Source organism: Gigantopelta aegis, chromosome 12 (genome assembly GCF_016097555.1).
Source record: "Gigantopelta aegis isolate Gae_Host chromosome 12, Gae_host_genome, whole genome shotgun sequence".
In the NCBI taxonomy this organism is placed as follows: domain Eukaryota; kingdom Metazoa; phylum Mollusca; class Gastropoda; order Neomphalida; family Peltospiridae; genus Gigantopelta; species Gigantopelta aegis.
The window spans coordinates 40,291,215-40,308,164 of record NC_054710.1 but is presented as its reverse complement, the minus strand read 5'-3'; the positions used below and the strand labels follow the sequence as shown (position 1 = coordinate 40,308,164).

Sequence of the window (16,950 nt, the reverse complement as noted above, 5' to 3'; positions counted from 1 at the left end):
TATCTTTATACCATCTTTATTTATGCAGAGTAACTTGAAAATTTAAAACATATATTTTCATCCTAGAGTGTGTGATGGAGAACAAGTCCCTAGGCCCGTCCCTTCCCAGTTCCTACGGAATAAATGCAAAGACTACATAATAATATTGTCTATAAGACATATTAGTTGTAAAATGATTGTCAGTATGTGGCAACAGTATATTTTCCAACATTTCTGTGTTTCTGTACCCGGCTGTGGACAGTTTCAGTAGAATGGCAACACATTTTCTTAATAATAAAAAATACTCGGTTTAACCAAACACATTAAAACTTGGAGGATAACTAGTTTTAAAAGAGAACAAAGAAAATTGTGCTAATTTTAGTTTTTTTAAAATTATTATATCTTGCTTTGGTGAGGAGGGGACGCTTTTTGCAAATTTGCGAAATCGGCCTATGGACGTGTCATATTTACATCTATGCTGAACAAGATTTATGATGAAATATTATTACATTTTGTGTTCTTTTTTTTCTAATTAGGTTTATTTGCTTCAGTTTACATTAAAAATTGTCATAAAAAATTATGTTTAAAAAAATGCTTGTATGCTAGTCTATGACCGTGTGGCTTCGTCAGCAGTTGATTCATCCGAATTTTCGTCTAAGACAACATTTCCAGGATTAGGGACAAAGTCTCTAATAAGTGGTTCAAACTGATACGGTTTAGCACAAGCTGGACACAATTTTTCGTCACTCAAATCGCTAAGTTCGTCCATGCTGCTTGGTAGTTTCTTCAGTTTTCCTCTCATCGATGACATCACGGGTCTAGCTCATCAATTGTCGACAGTTTCCGGCAAACATCGGAGATCGGCGAACCCCCCCCCCCCCCCACCCCTCCCAACCAAGACTGGCACGCTCAACTTGGTCAATAAGGGGAGCGCGGTAGTTGCGTGTTGTGGTTTATGACGGCAAACACATTCCTTACGCCGTATATATGGTTTGGTGTCCGGTCTCCTTTAACGAAAAATATAGACAGCGCTTGGCCTACACAGCGCTTGGCCTACTCAGCGCTGACACAACGCAGCCCAAGTTAGTGGAGGGATACATCATTGTTTAATGTTAATGCCTTCGTCTCACTTTCATGCTGACAAAACATTTTACAATACAGATAAACTATTGTGCTAAGATAGACTAATATAAAAATAACATCAGCTTACTTATTGTTTTTTAAGCTTATTATCTTCTTCTTCTTCAGTTATTGTAAAAGGTTTTAATTTGAAACTGCTCCCTCTATGAGATATATTCCGTCGCAGACGATTTGCGAAACAGCTGATTAGTGGCAAAACAAATCAGATATAAATAACAATTTGTCTACGATACAAGCTGTTAAAAATCTATGGATCTTGAAAAGAATGAAATGAACCATGACGAAGATGTTAAAAAGAGAGGAGCGTCAGGTAAGAATTACACAGACAAGATAATTAAACTGTTTTTAGAGAAGCTACACAAGTCTTCGATCATACTCATGATACTGTACGACACAATAAACGGCACACGCGGCTACACGTTTACCATAATACCTCATGTTGCAAGATGTTAACAATTTAGTGTAAGAGCTTAGGTCATGTAGTGTCTAACTAATGATCAACTGACACAAGTAAAATTAGAAATCAGGCGCAACAACCACATATTGACCATTACTCCGATAAATAGGCCTACCATGCGACACAATAAAACGGCACACACAACTGCACGTTTATCATAATACATTGTGTTGTCAGATGTTAACAGTTTAGGGTAAGGATTTAGGCCATGTAGTGTCTACCGAATGATCAACTGACACAAGTAAAATCAGAAATCAAGCACAACATCCACGTATATTGTATAACAACTACATGTATAACACATTCAGGTTATTGGTTGTGAATACTTGTGGCTCAAGTCACCGCCAGGCGCCCATCCCCATATTGATGTTAATATGTAGGGAAACAGAAGGCTAGAAGAAAATATGTAACATTTGCTTTGGCAATAGTTGACAACCAAATGATTGCAAGTTACGTAGCCTATGTCTAAAATATAGTGATGTCATACCCATTAGCTAAAGAGACGGGAGCTGGAGTGAAACCTCTAAATCGAGCAAAAATGAGAGAGATATTCGGGCAAAATATTCTTATCTGAGACCTTTTTACCATGTATTTTTATCATTCTACCCTCAGAAGTAGTTGTAATCTGTGTAAAAATGCGTAGTGATTAGTATGCAACCATGTGACAGGTGAGAATTATTTCCCATGGCCAGAACCTAAATTTGATAATAACTATCAAGACAGCAAATTTATCATGATTCTGTGCTTCTGCAAATGCCAGATTTTATTTTGGAAGGGTTTTTATCAGGGAGCTCGATAATGATTGATATTAGCTCTCTTACTGTCAGAGTACGCTAGCTAATGTGGTCGCTGCATCTGATTTCTGATTTTACTTGGGTCAGTTTATCATTCATTAGCAGGTCTAGCTCTGGTACTCACCAAATTCGCCAATTGTGAATTTTGAAAGTAGTTGACAAATTTTATTTTAATTTGACAAAATAATTTCATGTAAAAATTGACATTTTTTAGAAAGTAACTGGAAATTTCTGCAATTTTTGAAGTTTAATAGACAATTTGGCAAAACATTTTACTCACCCTGAGCTAGCCCTGATTAGACACTACATTGTACATTTAGACATTTATGAGATGGAATCCCAAAATACCCATATTCTGGTGCAATCCTAAAAACAAAATCTCATTCTAGGTAAATGTTTAAGCTTTACATAAATATTTTATTTTCATTTCAGATTCTCCTTCACCAGTCTTTTCTCCAACAAGAATCAAATTTCCCAAGCACATCCACACACAAGTGGATGACAAGCTGCAAGAGTTAGCGGACACGATCTACAACCGAAGTCACTGTGGATCGAACCGGTCTCTTCAGCGAGATGGCTCTGCACCCTACGAGGTGCCGGAGTACCCCATCGAAGAGAAGGAAACACGAAACTACTTCGAACGACAGTACAGTCACAAGTATGAAACTTAAATCATTAGAAAATGCAACATGTGATTTGCTTATAGTTTATAGAGATCGGACAAACTTTTCATGACTCAAAATAACAAGAAAAATGTGGACTGCTATTATTTGTTTTTAAAACTACAGGCCAACTTAAATTATTAGAATATGCAGCATATCATAGTTTATAAAGAGAACATTATTTTTAAGTCCTCGAAATAGCAAGTAAAAAGTTGCTAGCTGCTGTTATTCTTTTTAGAACAGCAGGCCAGAAGAAATACAGTAGTCACAAATATGAAACTTAAATCATAAGAAAATGCAGCATGTGATTTGCTTATAGTTTATAAAGAGATCGGAAAACCTTTTCATGACTCGAAGTAGCAAGTAAAATGTTGCTAGCTGCTATTATTATTTTTTTAAACGGCAGGCCAGAAGAAATACAGTACAGTCAAAAGTATGAAATTAAAATCATTAGAAAAAACAGCTTGTGATTTGCTTATGGTTTATAAAGAGATCGGAAAACCTTTTCCTGACTTGAAATAACAAGTAAAATGTGGCTTGCTGTTATGTTTTTCTATACAGCAGGCCAAAAGAAATATTACCTCTAAAGGAAAAAAATATGGCCTGCTGGAAAATAAGACAGCACATGGGTAAGGAGATGGTTTGGGACAGTGTGTGGGACAATTAGGACCTCTGAGATGTATTACAGAGCATCATAGAGTTAAAATACAACAGAAGAAAACGAAGTTTGTTTTGTTTAACGACACCACTAGAGCACATTGATTTATCAATCAGCGGCTATTGGATGTCAAACATATGGTAATTTTGACATAGTCATAGAGAGGAAACCTATATTTTTCCATTAGTAGCAAAGGATCTTTTATATGCACCATCCCACAGACAGGATAGCACATACCACAGCCTTTGATGTACCAGTTGTGATGCACTGGCTGGAATGAGAAATATCCCAATGGGCCGACCTACAGGGATCGATCCTAGACTGACCGCGCATCCGGCGTATGCTTTACCACTGGGCTATGTCCCGGCCCTAAAAGAAATACAACAGAATCACAAAGTAAATAGCAGATAAGTGAATCAAATTTACACCTGTCTTGTGAAAAATCACAGGCCATTTCTGTTGGTAGTTTTACCAGATGAATTTCTATTTCAACTGATAGATCTAAAAAATGGACTGCTTTTGGCTTTATACGGGCCACTATTTCAAGCCCTGCTTTAAAAAAAAAATAGGTTTGCTGTATAATGACTTGGAAAAAGAGTAACTAGGCTTTATAATTATATTCTTAAAAAAAAAGTAGAGGAACTCTAATAAGAATTTACAGTTGCCAAAATTGTAAAGTATATTATCTGTGGCGAATAGTTATATGATAATAGTGAATTAATTGGGAAAACATTACAACCAGTAGTTCAGTATTACAGTAGGTTTTATGACCACCAAAGATCTTGAAGAACGATTGGGTCAGAAGTGAAATTTGAAAGTTAACGTTTTTTTTATCAGTAGATCACAAATTCAAACAATAAAAATGACTAAAAACAAAACAATAACAACTGTATGATCAACAGAATGAAAAAGATTGACAGAAATAATGTTCCACAATGTTTAATGGACCTTCCTGGAAATTGTCAACATCAAGAATGACACCCCACACACGTGTACGGGGCAACTGCGTGATGCATGTGCAAACTATGAAATGTGTTTCGGTGTGTTGATGAACAGACCTGAATGTTCTTTACTAGAATGTCTGTGGTCAAAACGTATGTTTGGTCTAATAGTTGATATTAACATTAATATTTCAGGTTCCCCTACTTTTTTGAAGAGTATATTTCTGAGGGCATCACAGTTTCCTCCAAAATTCACTTATCAATAGCAATGAATTTGGTCAATTCAGAATTTTCATCATCACTCATAATGCATGAACCTCAGTAAGATGTAGGCCTACATGGAATGATAGATGGCAATTCCAGTGAACTAAATGGTCACACTATATCATGTAAAAGACTCCTTGCTACTTTTTGAAAGATGTACTCTGTGTGGTGGTAGTTAGTTCCATCCCCTCACAACTAAGTGTCAAAATAACAACACCAAATAACTAGTTTAAAGTATTCCTTTCCATAGCAGTTCAGTGAATTACTGGTAGAGGGCTTTGCGCACCCCCTCCCCCTAGTTTTGGAGATTATGCATGTTCCCAGTTGAAAGAAATCTTTAAAAAAAAAAAAATATTTGTCTACATGGTTATTTGGCATCAGACTTATGGTTAAGAACTACACAGGCCATGGGAGAGGAAACCATCGAGTACTCGTTCAGCAAGCCCCGTCCCAGGTCGAAATTTCCACCACTTTGTAGCGAGAAATAGCCCAATGGGCCCACCGACGGGGATCGATCCCAGACCGACCGCGGGTCGAGCGAGTGGTTTACCACTGGGCTATGTCCCGCCCCTCAAACGGAGACAGGGAACCAGTTATACACAGACCACAGTTATTTACACTATATGTTTTCTCTCTCTATATATAGCGTAAGTGGCTATAGCAGTTTTATTAATATCAGTAGGCCCATTTGTCTGCCTGAGGGCAACATGCCCAAAAAATTACAACCCCTGTTGTCCAGCTTTTTCTATCCAACATGACCACATGTCTATTAATATTGAGTTGAACGTTTTGTGTATATCTTTATCATGTACTGTTACAAATCAAGTTTGACTTTAATAGCAATTTACCCATTTTTTACAGAGTTATGGCCCTTAAACTTAGCTTAAGAGATACAGAAATGTATTGGGACCTCCCTGGTGTGTATTGAGTATAAAGTCAGCAGCGTGCACGTCAGTTTTGACCCTGTGTCTCAACAGTTTTTATTTGTTCAAGTTTACTGCAATGGCTTCAACTGTGTCATCTATTCCAATAATAATGCCATCTACTCCAATAATAATGCCATCTACTCCAATAATAATGCCATCTACTCCAATAATAATGCCGGGCCATGTAACCTAATACTATTTTTATGCAACATGACATTTTGCCATTATATTAGGTCGAAATGAGATCATTTAGGGGAAAAGTTGAAATAATTAAAGTTGCCTTGCTTATATGGAAAATGTGATGGAAAGCACAAAGGCAAATGAGGAGTGACTTAATAAAACAAAATTCACCCACATTTTGTGTCCAAGACATGCTTTTCAAAAGATGGATCCATTCAACTAACTGGGTTTTTTCTTGTTCCAACCAGTGCATCACAACTGGACAAAGGCTGTGGTATGTGCTTTCCTGTCTGTGGGGAAAGTTCTTATAAAAGATCCCTTGCTGCTAATGGAAAATATAGTGGGTATCCTCTGATGACTGTGTGTTAGAATTACCAAATCTTTGACATCCAATAGCCGATGATTAATTGATCAATGTGCTCTAGTGGTGTCGTTAAACAAAACAAACTTTAACTGTAACTTTTCAATGTCATTATTATAATTACAATTTAAGTATGATTAAGCAGGCCTTTCCCCAGGATTTTTTTAAGGCGCTTACATTTTTCGCATCAGTATAACACAATCAATCCAAAATAAGTGGGGTAGTGGGTTGAAAACTGTTAAGTGTTTGCCTTCAATCCAGCTAATCATGCTCTTTTTTAAAAAGTAAACCCATCAATTCCCCACCCACAACAATTTCATAATTTGTGCCATGTTGTTGCTGTTGATTTCAGCGTTGTGTTAAATGCTTGTTGTGATGTCTGCTTGTAAAATACCTAGGGCTAAGAATGCTGACTTCACAGTATATTCCATTTATAAAAAACAAAAACAAAAACATCAACCCGTTAATAAAATTAAAATTTACGGTCTTTTTAAAATCCAGCTAACTTATTAAATGTCACCTCACAGTCTTACAAATATATATCTAACATTATCTAACAAATATGATTATTGTAAACTAATTCAGTGTACGTTTAACTGCAATTTGTATAAATACTGCATGTTCATTTCCCGCGATCGCGATCTCTCGACCATAGGTACAAAATTAACAAAGACAAAGGAAATAAATGAAACTGCCGTTAGGTATTAATTAATGCAAACAACTTGTTTTTCTACAAATTTACTTCTGTGTAATCGTATTGTTCATGTCCGCAACTAAGCCTCTTGACACGTGGGTGTCAGCTGACTCTGAAGCGTGACGTATATTCATGTCGAGAGCTTTCCTCGGTTCAGCCAACGAATGTTCTTCCTAACGTTCGCGAACTATTTGATTGGTATCCGTCATGTCCATTTGGTTTAACATTAAGCGCACAAACCAGTGTAGCGAACGTTTTGTTTTTGCTCGATCTGGCTGAACTCAGCTCTTGGGATAGCCTACATGTCATTCGGCCCTGAACTGGCATGTGTATTCAAATTGACACGCATTGTCGGTTTGTTTTTATTACTTTGGTTCAAAGACTTTACAAAGTTAAAATAACAAGTTACAGATCTTCCAGACATTGAATTACCGTCACATTGCTGTCATACATGTTGAATGCATGCCGTTAAAATTAATAACAGTGATTATTAAAATAAACAAACATCATAACGCCTACGCTGTATTCTGGATTGCTGTATTCTGGATTTCTCATTACCGGTTGCGAGATATTTGGTATTATTATTATGTTTGAGCTGTCGGATAGATTATGTAACCGTTTGTTCACATCAGAAGATAGAAAATTGTTTAGCCACTTGCAAATTTTATTAGCCTTTTTTTTTTTTTATATAATTTTTAATAGCCAATGGCTAATTTGGCTACCGACAGTGCGAGCCTTGGATGTTTTCAGTGTGTGGGAGTTTTGGGAAGGGGGTATTAGGATAGAAATGATTGATTGCCAACTTAACTGTACTTTTAAAAAGTGCTTCACCTATCCTTTATTTAGTTAAATGGTACAATTGATTCTGTCAGTGGGCATCTTCTTTGGTCGGCCTTGAAGCTTGATTGCTCGGCACGGAAATCCTGTTATGCGTAAGCACCTTCCTGACGGATTAGCGGTCCCAGTAGATGTTTTAAAATTACTAAACACCAGTTGTGAGCTGACGACTGGTCCATTGTTAGGTATTTAGGAAGTGTTTTACCTGTCATAGTAATTAGGTGTGCTTGATATACTGGTACACAAGTTGTTTGCAAGAGGTAGTCGACTGCCACGCTCGTACTTGTGAAAATTGTTTTTCTAAAGCACTTCAAATCAAGGCGTAGCGGCAATTGATTTAAGTCGCTTCCACGCCGTCAAAGCCCTTACTTTACGGACCAAGGCGTGTCGGGCCGCTACGCCTAACGGCTCTGGGGAAACCCCTGTTAAGATGGTTTGATGACCACCACTACATATTCCTTCCTTTTTTAGAACTTTTTTCTTGTTTGAAAAGCCAGACCCAATATATGGATATATGGATATATAAAAGGAAATGGGTTACCAGGATTTATTTCTGCATAACCGATAAATAGGTGAGCAGATTTCAAAATTCTCAGAGGCCTGTAAAAGCATAGAAGCAATGGTCAACAATAGATTAACTTCTTATTTAGGCAAACATAAGCTATAATTACAAAATTTCAAAAAAAACCCTGCCATATTTCAATTTATTTTTGTTGATAAAAAACCGGAAAGATATATATCAATCAAAGTAGGATGTTGCTACTTATTGTTGGTGTTTGCAGAAGAAACTGTATCTAAAGATATTAGTATAGTTAATATATATATATATATATATTGAAAACACAGAGTTACAGATCCAAATGTCAAAATACATGGTGTCTTTGTCAGACCAAGACCCAGCGTTGATGTGTTTTGGGCCTAAACTGATTTTAGCAGTGATACTACTGTTTTAATACAAATATCCACATATACATGATGTATAAGATCATCAGTACAATTTAAATGATAATCATATGGTCATGGAATTGTGTTATTTGGGTCATGGAAAAGTCATGGAAAATCAACAGGTGTATGAACCCTGTAGAAGGAAATGGTTATTTTTATAATTATATAATTTTATTTCAGCCTCAAATCCTGTCATCGTCTGCTAAATTCTGACCCGTGGGTATACAATTTAGTATTGAACATTTCTAAATCTTCACCGGGCTGCTTTGGATTCCATGTGTACTATCCTAGATTAATTTCATATAAAGTTTGTTTTGACACCACTAGAGCACATTGATTAATAATTAATCATCGGCTATTGGATGTCAAACATTTGGTAATTTTGACTTGTAGTCATCAGAGGAAACATGCTACATTTTTCCACTAGCAGCAAGGGATCTTTTATATGGACTTTCTGACAGACAGGAAAGCACATACCATGACCTTTGACCAGATGTGGTGCACTGGTTGAAATGAGGAAAAAAACCCAATCAGTTGCATGGATCCAACAAGATGATTTGATCCTGCGATGCCAGCTCCTCAAGCGAGCACTCAACCGACTTTGTTAAATCTTGTCCCTGGATTCCATATGTGCAGCCCGGAGAATTTCTAACATAATATTCGAATTTTTGAAATACTTTTTAATTTTTTGTTGTAAATTAACTAATCACAATATGTTTATTATTATATTTTGTTCTGTTCTAAATATATGTTTGATGTTGTGATAAGATTCACTGGCAGGGATTGGTCACTTTGTGTTGTACAGTAATATGTTTGTTGTGTTGATTTTAATTTAAATTATTTTGTTTTTATTACCAAGTGAAATGTTTTTAATACAGACAGTGATTAGATTTTTTAATATGAATGTATAATGTTTTTTATCATCCATTAAATACTTTTGTAGGAGATATCGCTGGCACTATAATTTGCGATATCTCCTGTGATATTCTCCTAGGAGATATCGCTTCTTTATTACGTCACTACATGTATGTATGTTTCAGTGCTAAACCTCATTAGTGATGTTATGCCACCGTCGTTCTGCTAGTTAACGAATCCTTATTCTGCTGCCAAATATAGTGACATTGAACCCACATTACTGACATTGTTTAAAATTGTCGCAAATGAAAAGAATGATGATGGATGATAAAAAGAATACTCTCCCCACTCGTGTCTTGTGATATAATTTATTAGCACTCGTTGATACAAGTATACAAATCCTTGGCAAGCCATGGATTTCATACTTTTATCAACTCGTGCTGATAAATTATGATATCACAAGACCCTCGGGGAATATCCTTTATATATGTATTAACCATGTAGTTTTTTCCCCAATAAAAACGATCATAGAGTCAGATCGTTTACTGGCTGTATGATGGTTGATAATTTGGATATATTGTTCAGTCCAGGACATTTAGACATTAATGGCGTGTCTGGGCTCCCATTACCCCCTGTTGACTGTGGTTGCATTCAATTCTAATGCACCATACCCAAAAATTTCTTTCTGGCAGAAACACTGACTGATGATAATGACAGTGCTTGCATCAGATCTTCTTGGTAGTTTTGGGGACTGACATGTCTCTGCTTTAACCCAGAGATGCTAATTAAAAAAAAAAAATTGTTTTACCAGGTTTGGTCAGGTCATAGGTTTTAACATACACATTCAGAGCAAGCTGTTGTAGCACACACCAGTCATGGGTGCAGGCTCCACCATCCAGGAGAGAAAAATATTGGGGGTGGGTAGGAGAGGGGGTCACCTGTGTTCGCATGTGCAAAGGAGCACAAGCAGCCCGACCAGGGCCAGTAGCGAGAGAGGGTTGGTCTTGGGTGCTATTGAATTTGCAAATGTCCCGTAGGATTAAAGCCAAATAGAAAATGTTGCGTAATTTCTTGAAGGTATTTTAGAAGCATACTTTAGAATGGTTCATCAAAATTGAAAATGGAGCTAATTAGTTGATTTGAAATTGAAAATGGAGCTAATTGGTTGATTTGAAATTGAAAATGGAGCTAATTGGTTGATTTGAAATTGAAAATGCAGCTAATTGGTTGATTTGACTTAGTTCATCGAAAGGTAGCTCCTTTCTGTTTTGCTTTGACCACTTGTTTCTTTTTAACCTGCTTTTGGTTTTTAAATTATGTTCCAAGATACTTTTTTAAAAATAACAAGCATTAACTCAACAGAAAACACTTCACCTCCTGGGCGGATAATATAATCATCTTTTCATTTGTCATGACGAGTGATGACGAGGGGTACAAAAAAATAAAACAAAACAAAAAACAACTTATTACATATAGGCCTGCAATTAATTAAACTAATAAAATGATACTTTATTGTTGGGACATTTATGTGACATTTTAATTCAATAATTATGCAACAAAGGCCAAGTTCAGCCAGACCAAGCAGAAAAAACCGTCTGCTAGACTGGTTAATGCACTTCACATTAAACCAAATGGCTATGTCGGTTTGCGAATGTTAGTAAAACATTTGCTGACTGAACTTGTGGCAGTCAAACTTGTTAGCAGATGTTAGTGAGAAATGGCTGGCTGAACTTAGGGTATAGTCCTCCCTCTCATAACATTTTGTATCATGTCTTTTTTACCTTCCTTTCCCATCTGTGTTACAAAGGGCTCTAACATCTATTAACGCGGCATTTTTAGCCTGGGCTAATAAAAAACCCAAACAGCATTAGCCGTTAAACTGAATTTTATTCCAAACATGGGATGCCATATAATAATGATACTCTCAAAACTATTTTTAGACATGATCACAAATCGGGTAACAAGTTGACCAATGTGTGCGTACAGCCAGGGTTCCAAAAGTAAAAGTAATCTGACCCCGATAGCTCTGATTGGTGAATGTGCCACATAGCGCTGTGCATCACATCACGTTCGAGTCACATAACTGTAGCTGGTTTATAACTTTGTAACAAGAAAATAGATGTATTGAAACAAATAAAAAAAGTCAAATAATCGGGTAAGATCAGGCCCGTAAGAACCCTTAGGTCTTGGGGATGGGCACTGTATATATAAATAAATTGTTTGTCATTTTTTTTATCTTTGTAACTGTTATATGAACCACTTAAGGCAATTTGACCGACTTCACAAAGTAGGCTTCGGAGGTTTCTGCACCGAGAACGTTTTTTATTCGGTATGGAAACTGTCGTTTAATTCAATTACATTTTTTCCCCATAAATAGATGAACAATATATAAGTAAGTTATATTAGTATCAGATGTAGTGATCTATTACATTTTAACGGTAAATTATTTCTAATTAATTGTAAACTAAATGGGCAAAGGTGTTCAGTCCCATCTAATTTATATTACCTGCCTTCTGTCAGTTTTGAGCTTTAAATAATATTTAATAGCCATGTTCTAAATTTATGCAGTGATGGGAGCTTGCAGCACCTCTAATGCCCCCCCCCCCCCCCCCCCCCCCCTGTTTTCTTCAACTGGAAAGGCTCCTATCAGCAGCCATGCATAAAAAGTTTGTTTTGAAATGACTGGGGTTAGCCACCTGGCCAACGATAATTTCTCCCACATTCCAGGGGCAGGGGTAGCTTAGTGGTACAGTGTTTGTCTCAGATAGGATAGGTCACAAGATTGCTTGCCCTCGGTAAAATAAACTTGGCAGAAGAAATGTGATGGAATCATTTCGATTCCATTCTGAATTTGTATTGAAATTTTTAAGAGATACTGATACGAATTTATTCCAGATTTTAAATTTACTAACCTGTGATATATATTTTTTTTTCACAGCTCTTGACACCGAGTTCTATTTGAACTTTTGAATTTTTATATTGATATTGATCTTCACATCATTGTTGCATTTACCTTTGTTTGACACCCAATAGCTGAATCAGATGTATTTTTGGTGTTGGGATTTAACAGTGATTGATTGATTGATTGATTGATTGATTGATTGATTGATTGATTGATTGATTGATTGATTGATTGATTGATTGATTGATTGATTGATTGATGGATCGATCGATCGATCGATCGATCGATCGATCGATCGATCCATTCATTCATTCATTCATTCATTCATTCATTCATTCATTCATTCATTCATTCATTCATTCATTCATTCATTCATTCATTCATTCAGTGAAATAAATCCCCCTCCCACATAATCAGTTCTTCTCACATACATGTCTATGGCACAGTATAAAAGATCCCTTGCAGCTTTATTGGGAAGAGTAGTCCTCTATAAAAGCAGTGGGTTACTTTTTTCCCCTAGCTATTGACAAAATGTCAGAATAATCATACGTTAGACTCCAAATAATAGTCATAGTTTAAATAAAATATGTCATTAAACAATATTCTTTCCTCCTTCCCACATTCCATCAGTCTTCCTCACTGCAAAGCGAGGAAGTGCAAAAGCCACTATAACTTAACAGGCTGCAAATTTGGCAAGATTCTATGAATCCTAGATTTTGGGTTGCAAGTGTATGATTATGAGACAGAATCCAAAAATATCTATATTACATAATTTTTATGATTCTAGAAGAAACACTAAAAAATAATCCCAACATTGAATGGCTGCTTATTTCATTAATATATGTCTTGAATTATTGTTAGGGACGGGATGTAGCCCAATGGTAAAGCACATGCCTGATGTGCGGTCAGTCTAGAATTGATCCCTGTCAATGGGCTCATTGGGCTATTTCTCATTCCAGCCAGTGCACCACGACTGGTATGTCAAAGGCTGTGGTATGTGCTATCCTGTCTGTGGGATGGTGCATATAAAAGATCCATTGCTACTACAGGGCTTGAAACGGTCTGTGGCCAGGTTGCCAAGTGCGACCAATGTACTGTTTGGGTGACTTAAATATTAAAAAAATAATGGCGTTAGTTGCCCCAAAAATATTATTTGGGCGATCTTCTTTAGAGCTATAACATATGAGCCACTATTAATATTTGTATTGCATATATTTATTCCACATTAAAATCTTGCTCGTGGTTCATGGTTCAGTTACCTTAATTTGCCAACATCCATTATTATTTTTTGGGCCACCATATTTTTGGCTGAGTTTTGAGCCCTGCTACAAATAGAAAAATGTAGCCGGTTTCCTTTCTATGACTGTCAAAATTACCATATGTTTGGCATCCAATAACTGATGATTAATAAATCAATGTGCTCTAGTAGTGTTGTTAAAAAACCCACACTATAGTTAGGTTTTTGTACGTATTAAAATAAATGTTGAAAGGTGGATGGTGTCTGTAAATATTGGGGTGGGACATAGCCCAGTGTGTAAAGCACTTGCTTGATACACGGTCGGTTTAGGATCAATCCCCATCGGTGGGCCCATTGGGCTATTTCTCATTCCTGCCAGTGCTCTACAACTGGTGTAACAGAGGCCATGGTATGTACTATTCTGTCTGTGGGATGGTGCATATAAAAGATCCCTTGCTGCTAATCGAAAAGAGTAGCCCATGAAGTGGCGACAGCAGGTTTTATCTGTGTGGTCCTTAACCATATGTCTGACGCCATATAACTGTAAATTAAATGTTTTGAGTGCATCGTTAAATAATACATTTTCTTTCTGTAAATATTGTGTCCAATAATATATAATAATGCTAGTCTGTTGCTTTACCTTTCAGACCCCAAGATCTTTGCCTCAATTTCAATGTTAAAGAGTGAGTTGGTACAGGGCTACGTTCAGGCAGCCGTTTCTCACTAATATTTGCTAGACTGGGTTTTTTACACAACACCTTAATTAATTATTAAACTGGATGACCAGTCTTTAGGAAACAGTGAAAATAGTTTGTAAACATTTGTTGAGAAATGGCTGGCTGAATATACGTGTAGGCCAGGTCTTCCTATTCTCAGGTAATCGAACAAGAACTGTTAAATCACTAGAATCAGAATGGTAGTTTAAATTGCACATAACCTTATAGATCTTTGTTAGATTAGCTTTTAATTATTAGTCGAGGACATTTAGACCTTCCATCGATATTACCTACAAACACTTACCATCTGATGTGTTTGAGTCAAAGTCCAATATAATCTGGACCAATATATAAGCAAATTGTTTTGATTCATCTTTGAATCTTTGACACCCAATAGCCGATCTCTATTTTTGTGCTGGGGTGTTGTTAAACATTCATTTATTCATTCTACGTCAAAGGTCAGTCAGTAGACATATACCTCTTAAAATACTTACAAAGCATGTTTTTGATATGAGTATCAGAATTTATCGCCGCTAACAGTTTTCACTCAAATCTTTTTATTATTATTTTTTTGGTCACCAGACTAAACAATGTCAGAATGAAATATCAGTGTAAATGAAATGTTAAAGATTGCAATTAGTGAAGCATTTTAGAACTTTCAGTGCGAGAGATATATAATGATTTGAGATATAGCTTTTGTTGTTTTTCACCTGACTAAACAATGTCAGAATGAAATATCTATGTAAATGAAATGTTAAAGATTGCAATGAGTGGAACATTTTAGAACTTTTATAGAGAGAAAGATATAATGATTTGAGATATAGCTTCTTTTTTTTCCCGCCAGACTAAACAATGTCAGAATGAAATATAAAGATTGCAATTAGTGGAACATTTTAGAACTTTCAGTGAGAGAGATATATGATTTGAGATATAGCTTTTGTTTCTGTCGCCAGTCTAAACAATGTGAGAATGAAATATCAATGTAAATGAAATGTTAAAGATTGCATTTAGTGAAGCATTTTAACACTCGTGTTCTTTAATAGTTTCCCCCATTAAAACCAGTGCACCATCACTGGTTTATCAAAGGCCATGCTGTCCTATCTGTTGTAAAGTGCATAATTATAAAAGATCCCTTGCTATGGAGTCCAAGTCCGATATATTTTAACATGCTCCTATACCACTAAGGTTTTGAGCATGTCTGTCCTGGATCCCATCTCTGGATAGCCAGAAGCCTGATCTGGGACAGATCCCTTGCTACCAATGGAAAAATGTAGCAGGTCTCGGTGGTTTGGTGGTTAAGCTATTGGACATAAGGCTGGTAGGTACTGGGTTCGCATCCTGGTGCCGACTCCCATACAGAGCGAGCTTTAATGACTCAATGGGTAGGTGTAAGACCCCTACACCCTCTCTTCTCTCACTAACCACTAACAACTAACCCCATTTCCTGGACAAACAGCCCAGATAGCTGAGGTGTGTGCCCAGGACAGCATGCTTGAACTGTAATTGGATATGAAATGTAGCAGGTCTCCTCTGAAAACTCGTGTCAGTATTACCAGTATGAATATTTGTGATATCCAATAGCCAATGATTAATAAGATAATGTGGTTTAGTAGTGTCTTAAAACAAAACTAACTCTAACGTAGAAAAATAGGTTTTGTGTGTAGTAGTTCATAGGATTACCCTTGATGGGAAGACCTTTGAAAGAATAAGCATGGATGTCGGTAACGTTGTGTAGAAGTTGCATGCACCTACATAATTTTTTATTTGCATGTAGTTTTTGCTGGGCCCGCTGTATGAATAGAATAGCTTTCTTGTCATATTGTGATCTTTTATATGGTAATATGTTGTTACATATGTTGTCAAAATATGTCCTTGTAAACTTCATCATATAATTACCAATTTTAGCTAATTTTGATGCTCGGGGTTATGTTATTAGTGACAGACTTGTGTCTATTTGGTCCAGAAGCTTCATAAGTTTGAACAGTGAAATCTGAGTTATTCTTTCAGGCTTTCTGCCAGAAGGTATGAAGGGTAAAAGTAAAAACCTTAAAACGTAGGAAATTAATGGATACATTTTCATGATTTGTTTTTAGAAAGATTATAATAAGAGAACAGCTGTTGAAAAAGTGTCAAAGTACATGAAATGCAGTGTTGAATTTCAAACCTATGACTACCTAGTAGGGCCACTTATGGTCTGTTTTTTTTTTATTACATACCTTCAAATTATTTTCTAGCAGAAATCCTGACTTTTGTTTTTATATGGATGGGAAAAATGGGAATGTAAAATTATAATAAATATGAATATACATGCTTTCATGAATCCCAGATTTTGATTTGGAAGTGTAAGATTATGAGATGGAATGTCCCAAAATATCTATGTTTTTGTGACTTTATACGAATCG

General features: G+C 36.2%; 1 protein-coding gene across 3 annotated transcripts in view; it reads left to right on the top strand.

Annotated features, from left to right (window-relative positions):
* The first annotated feature begins 1,292 nt into the window (after positions 1-1,292).
* The window catches only part of LOC121386306 (AMP deaminase 2-like), an 82,599-nt gene continuing 66,941 nt past the window's right edge, over positions 1,293-16,950 (top strand). For 2 of the 3 annotated variants that reach the window (XM_041517164.1, XM_041517163.1), the window contains exons 1-3: positions 1,293-1,429; positions 2,803-3,028; positions 14,480-14,515. In XM_041517164.1, the coding sequence (XP_041373098.1) occupies positions 1,369-1,429; positions 2,803-3,028; positions 14,480-14,515 (323 nt within the window). In that variant the 5' untranslated portion in view covers positions 1,293-1,368. The remainder of the gene's footprint in view (positions 1,430-2,802; positions 3,029-14,479; positions 14,516-16,950) is intronic. The other variant, XM_041517165.1, reaches the window with a different exon arrangement.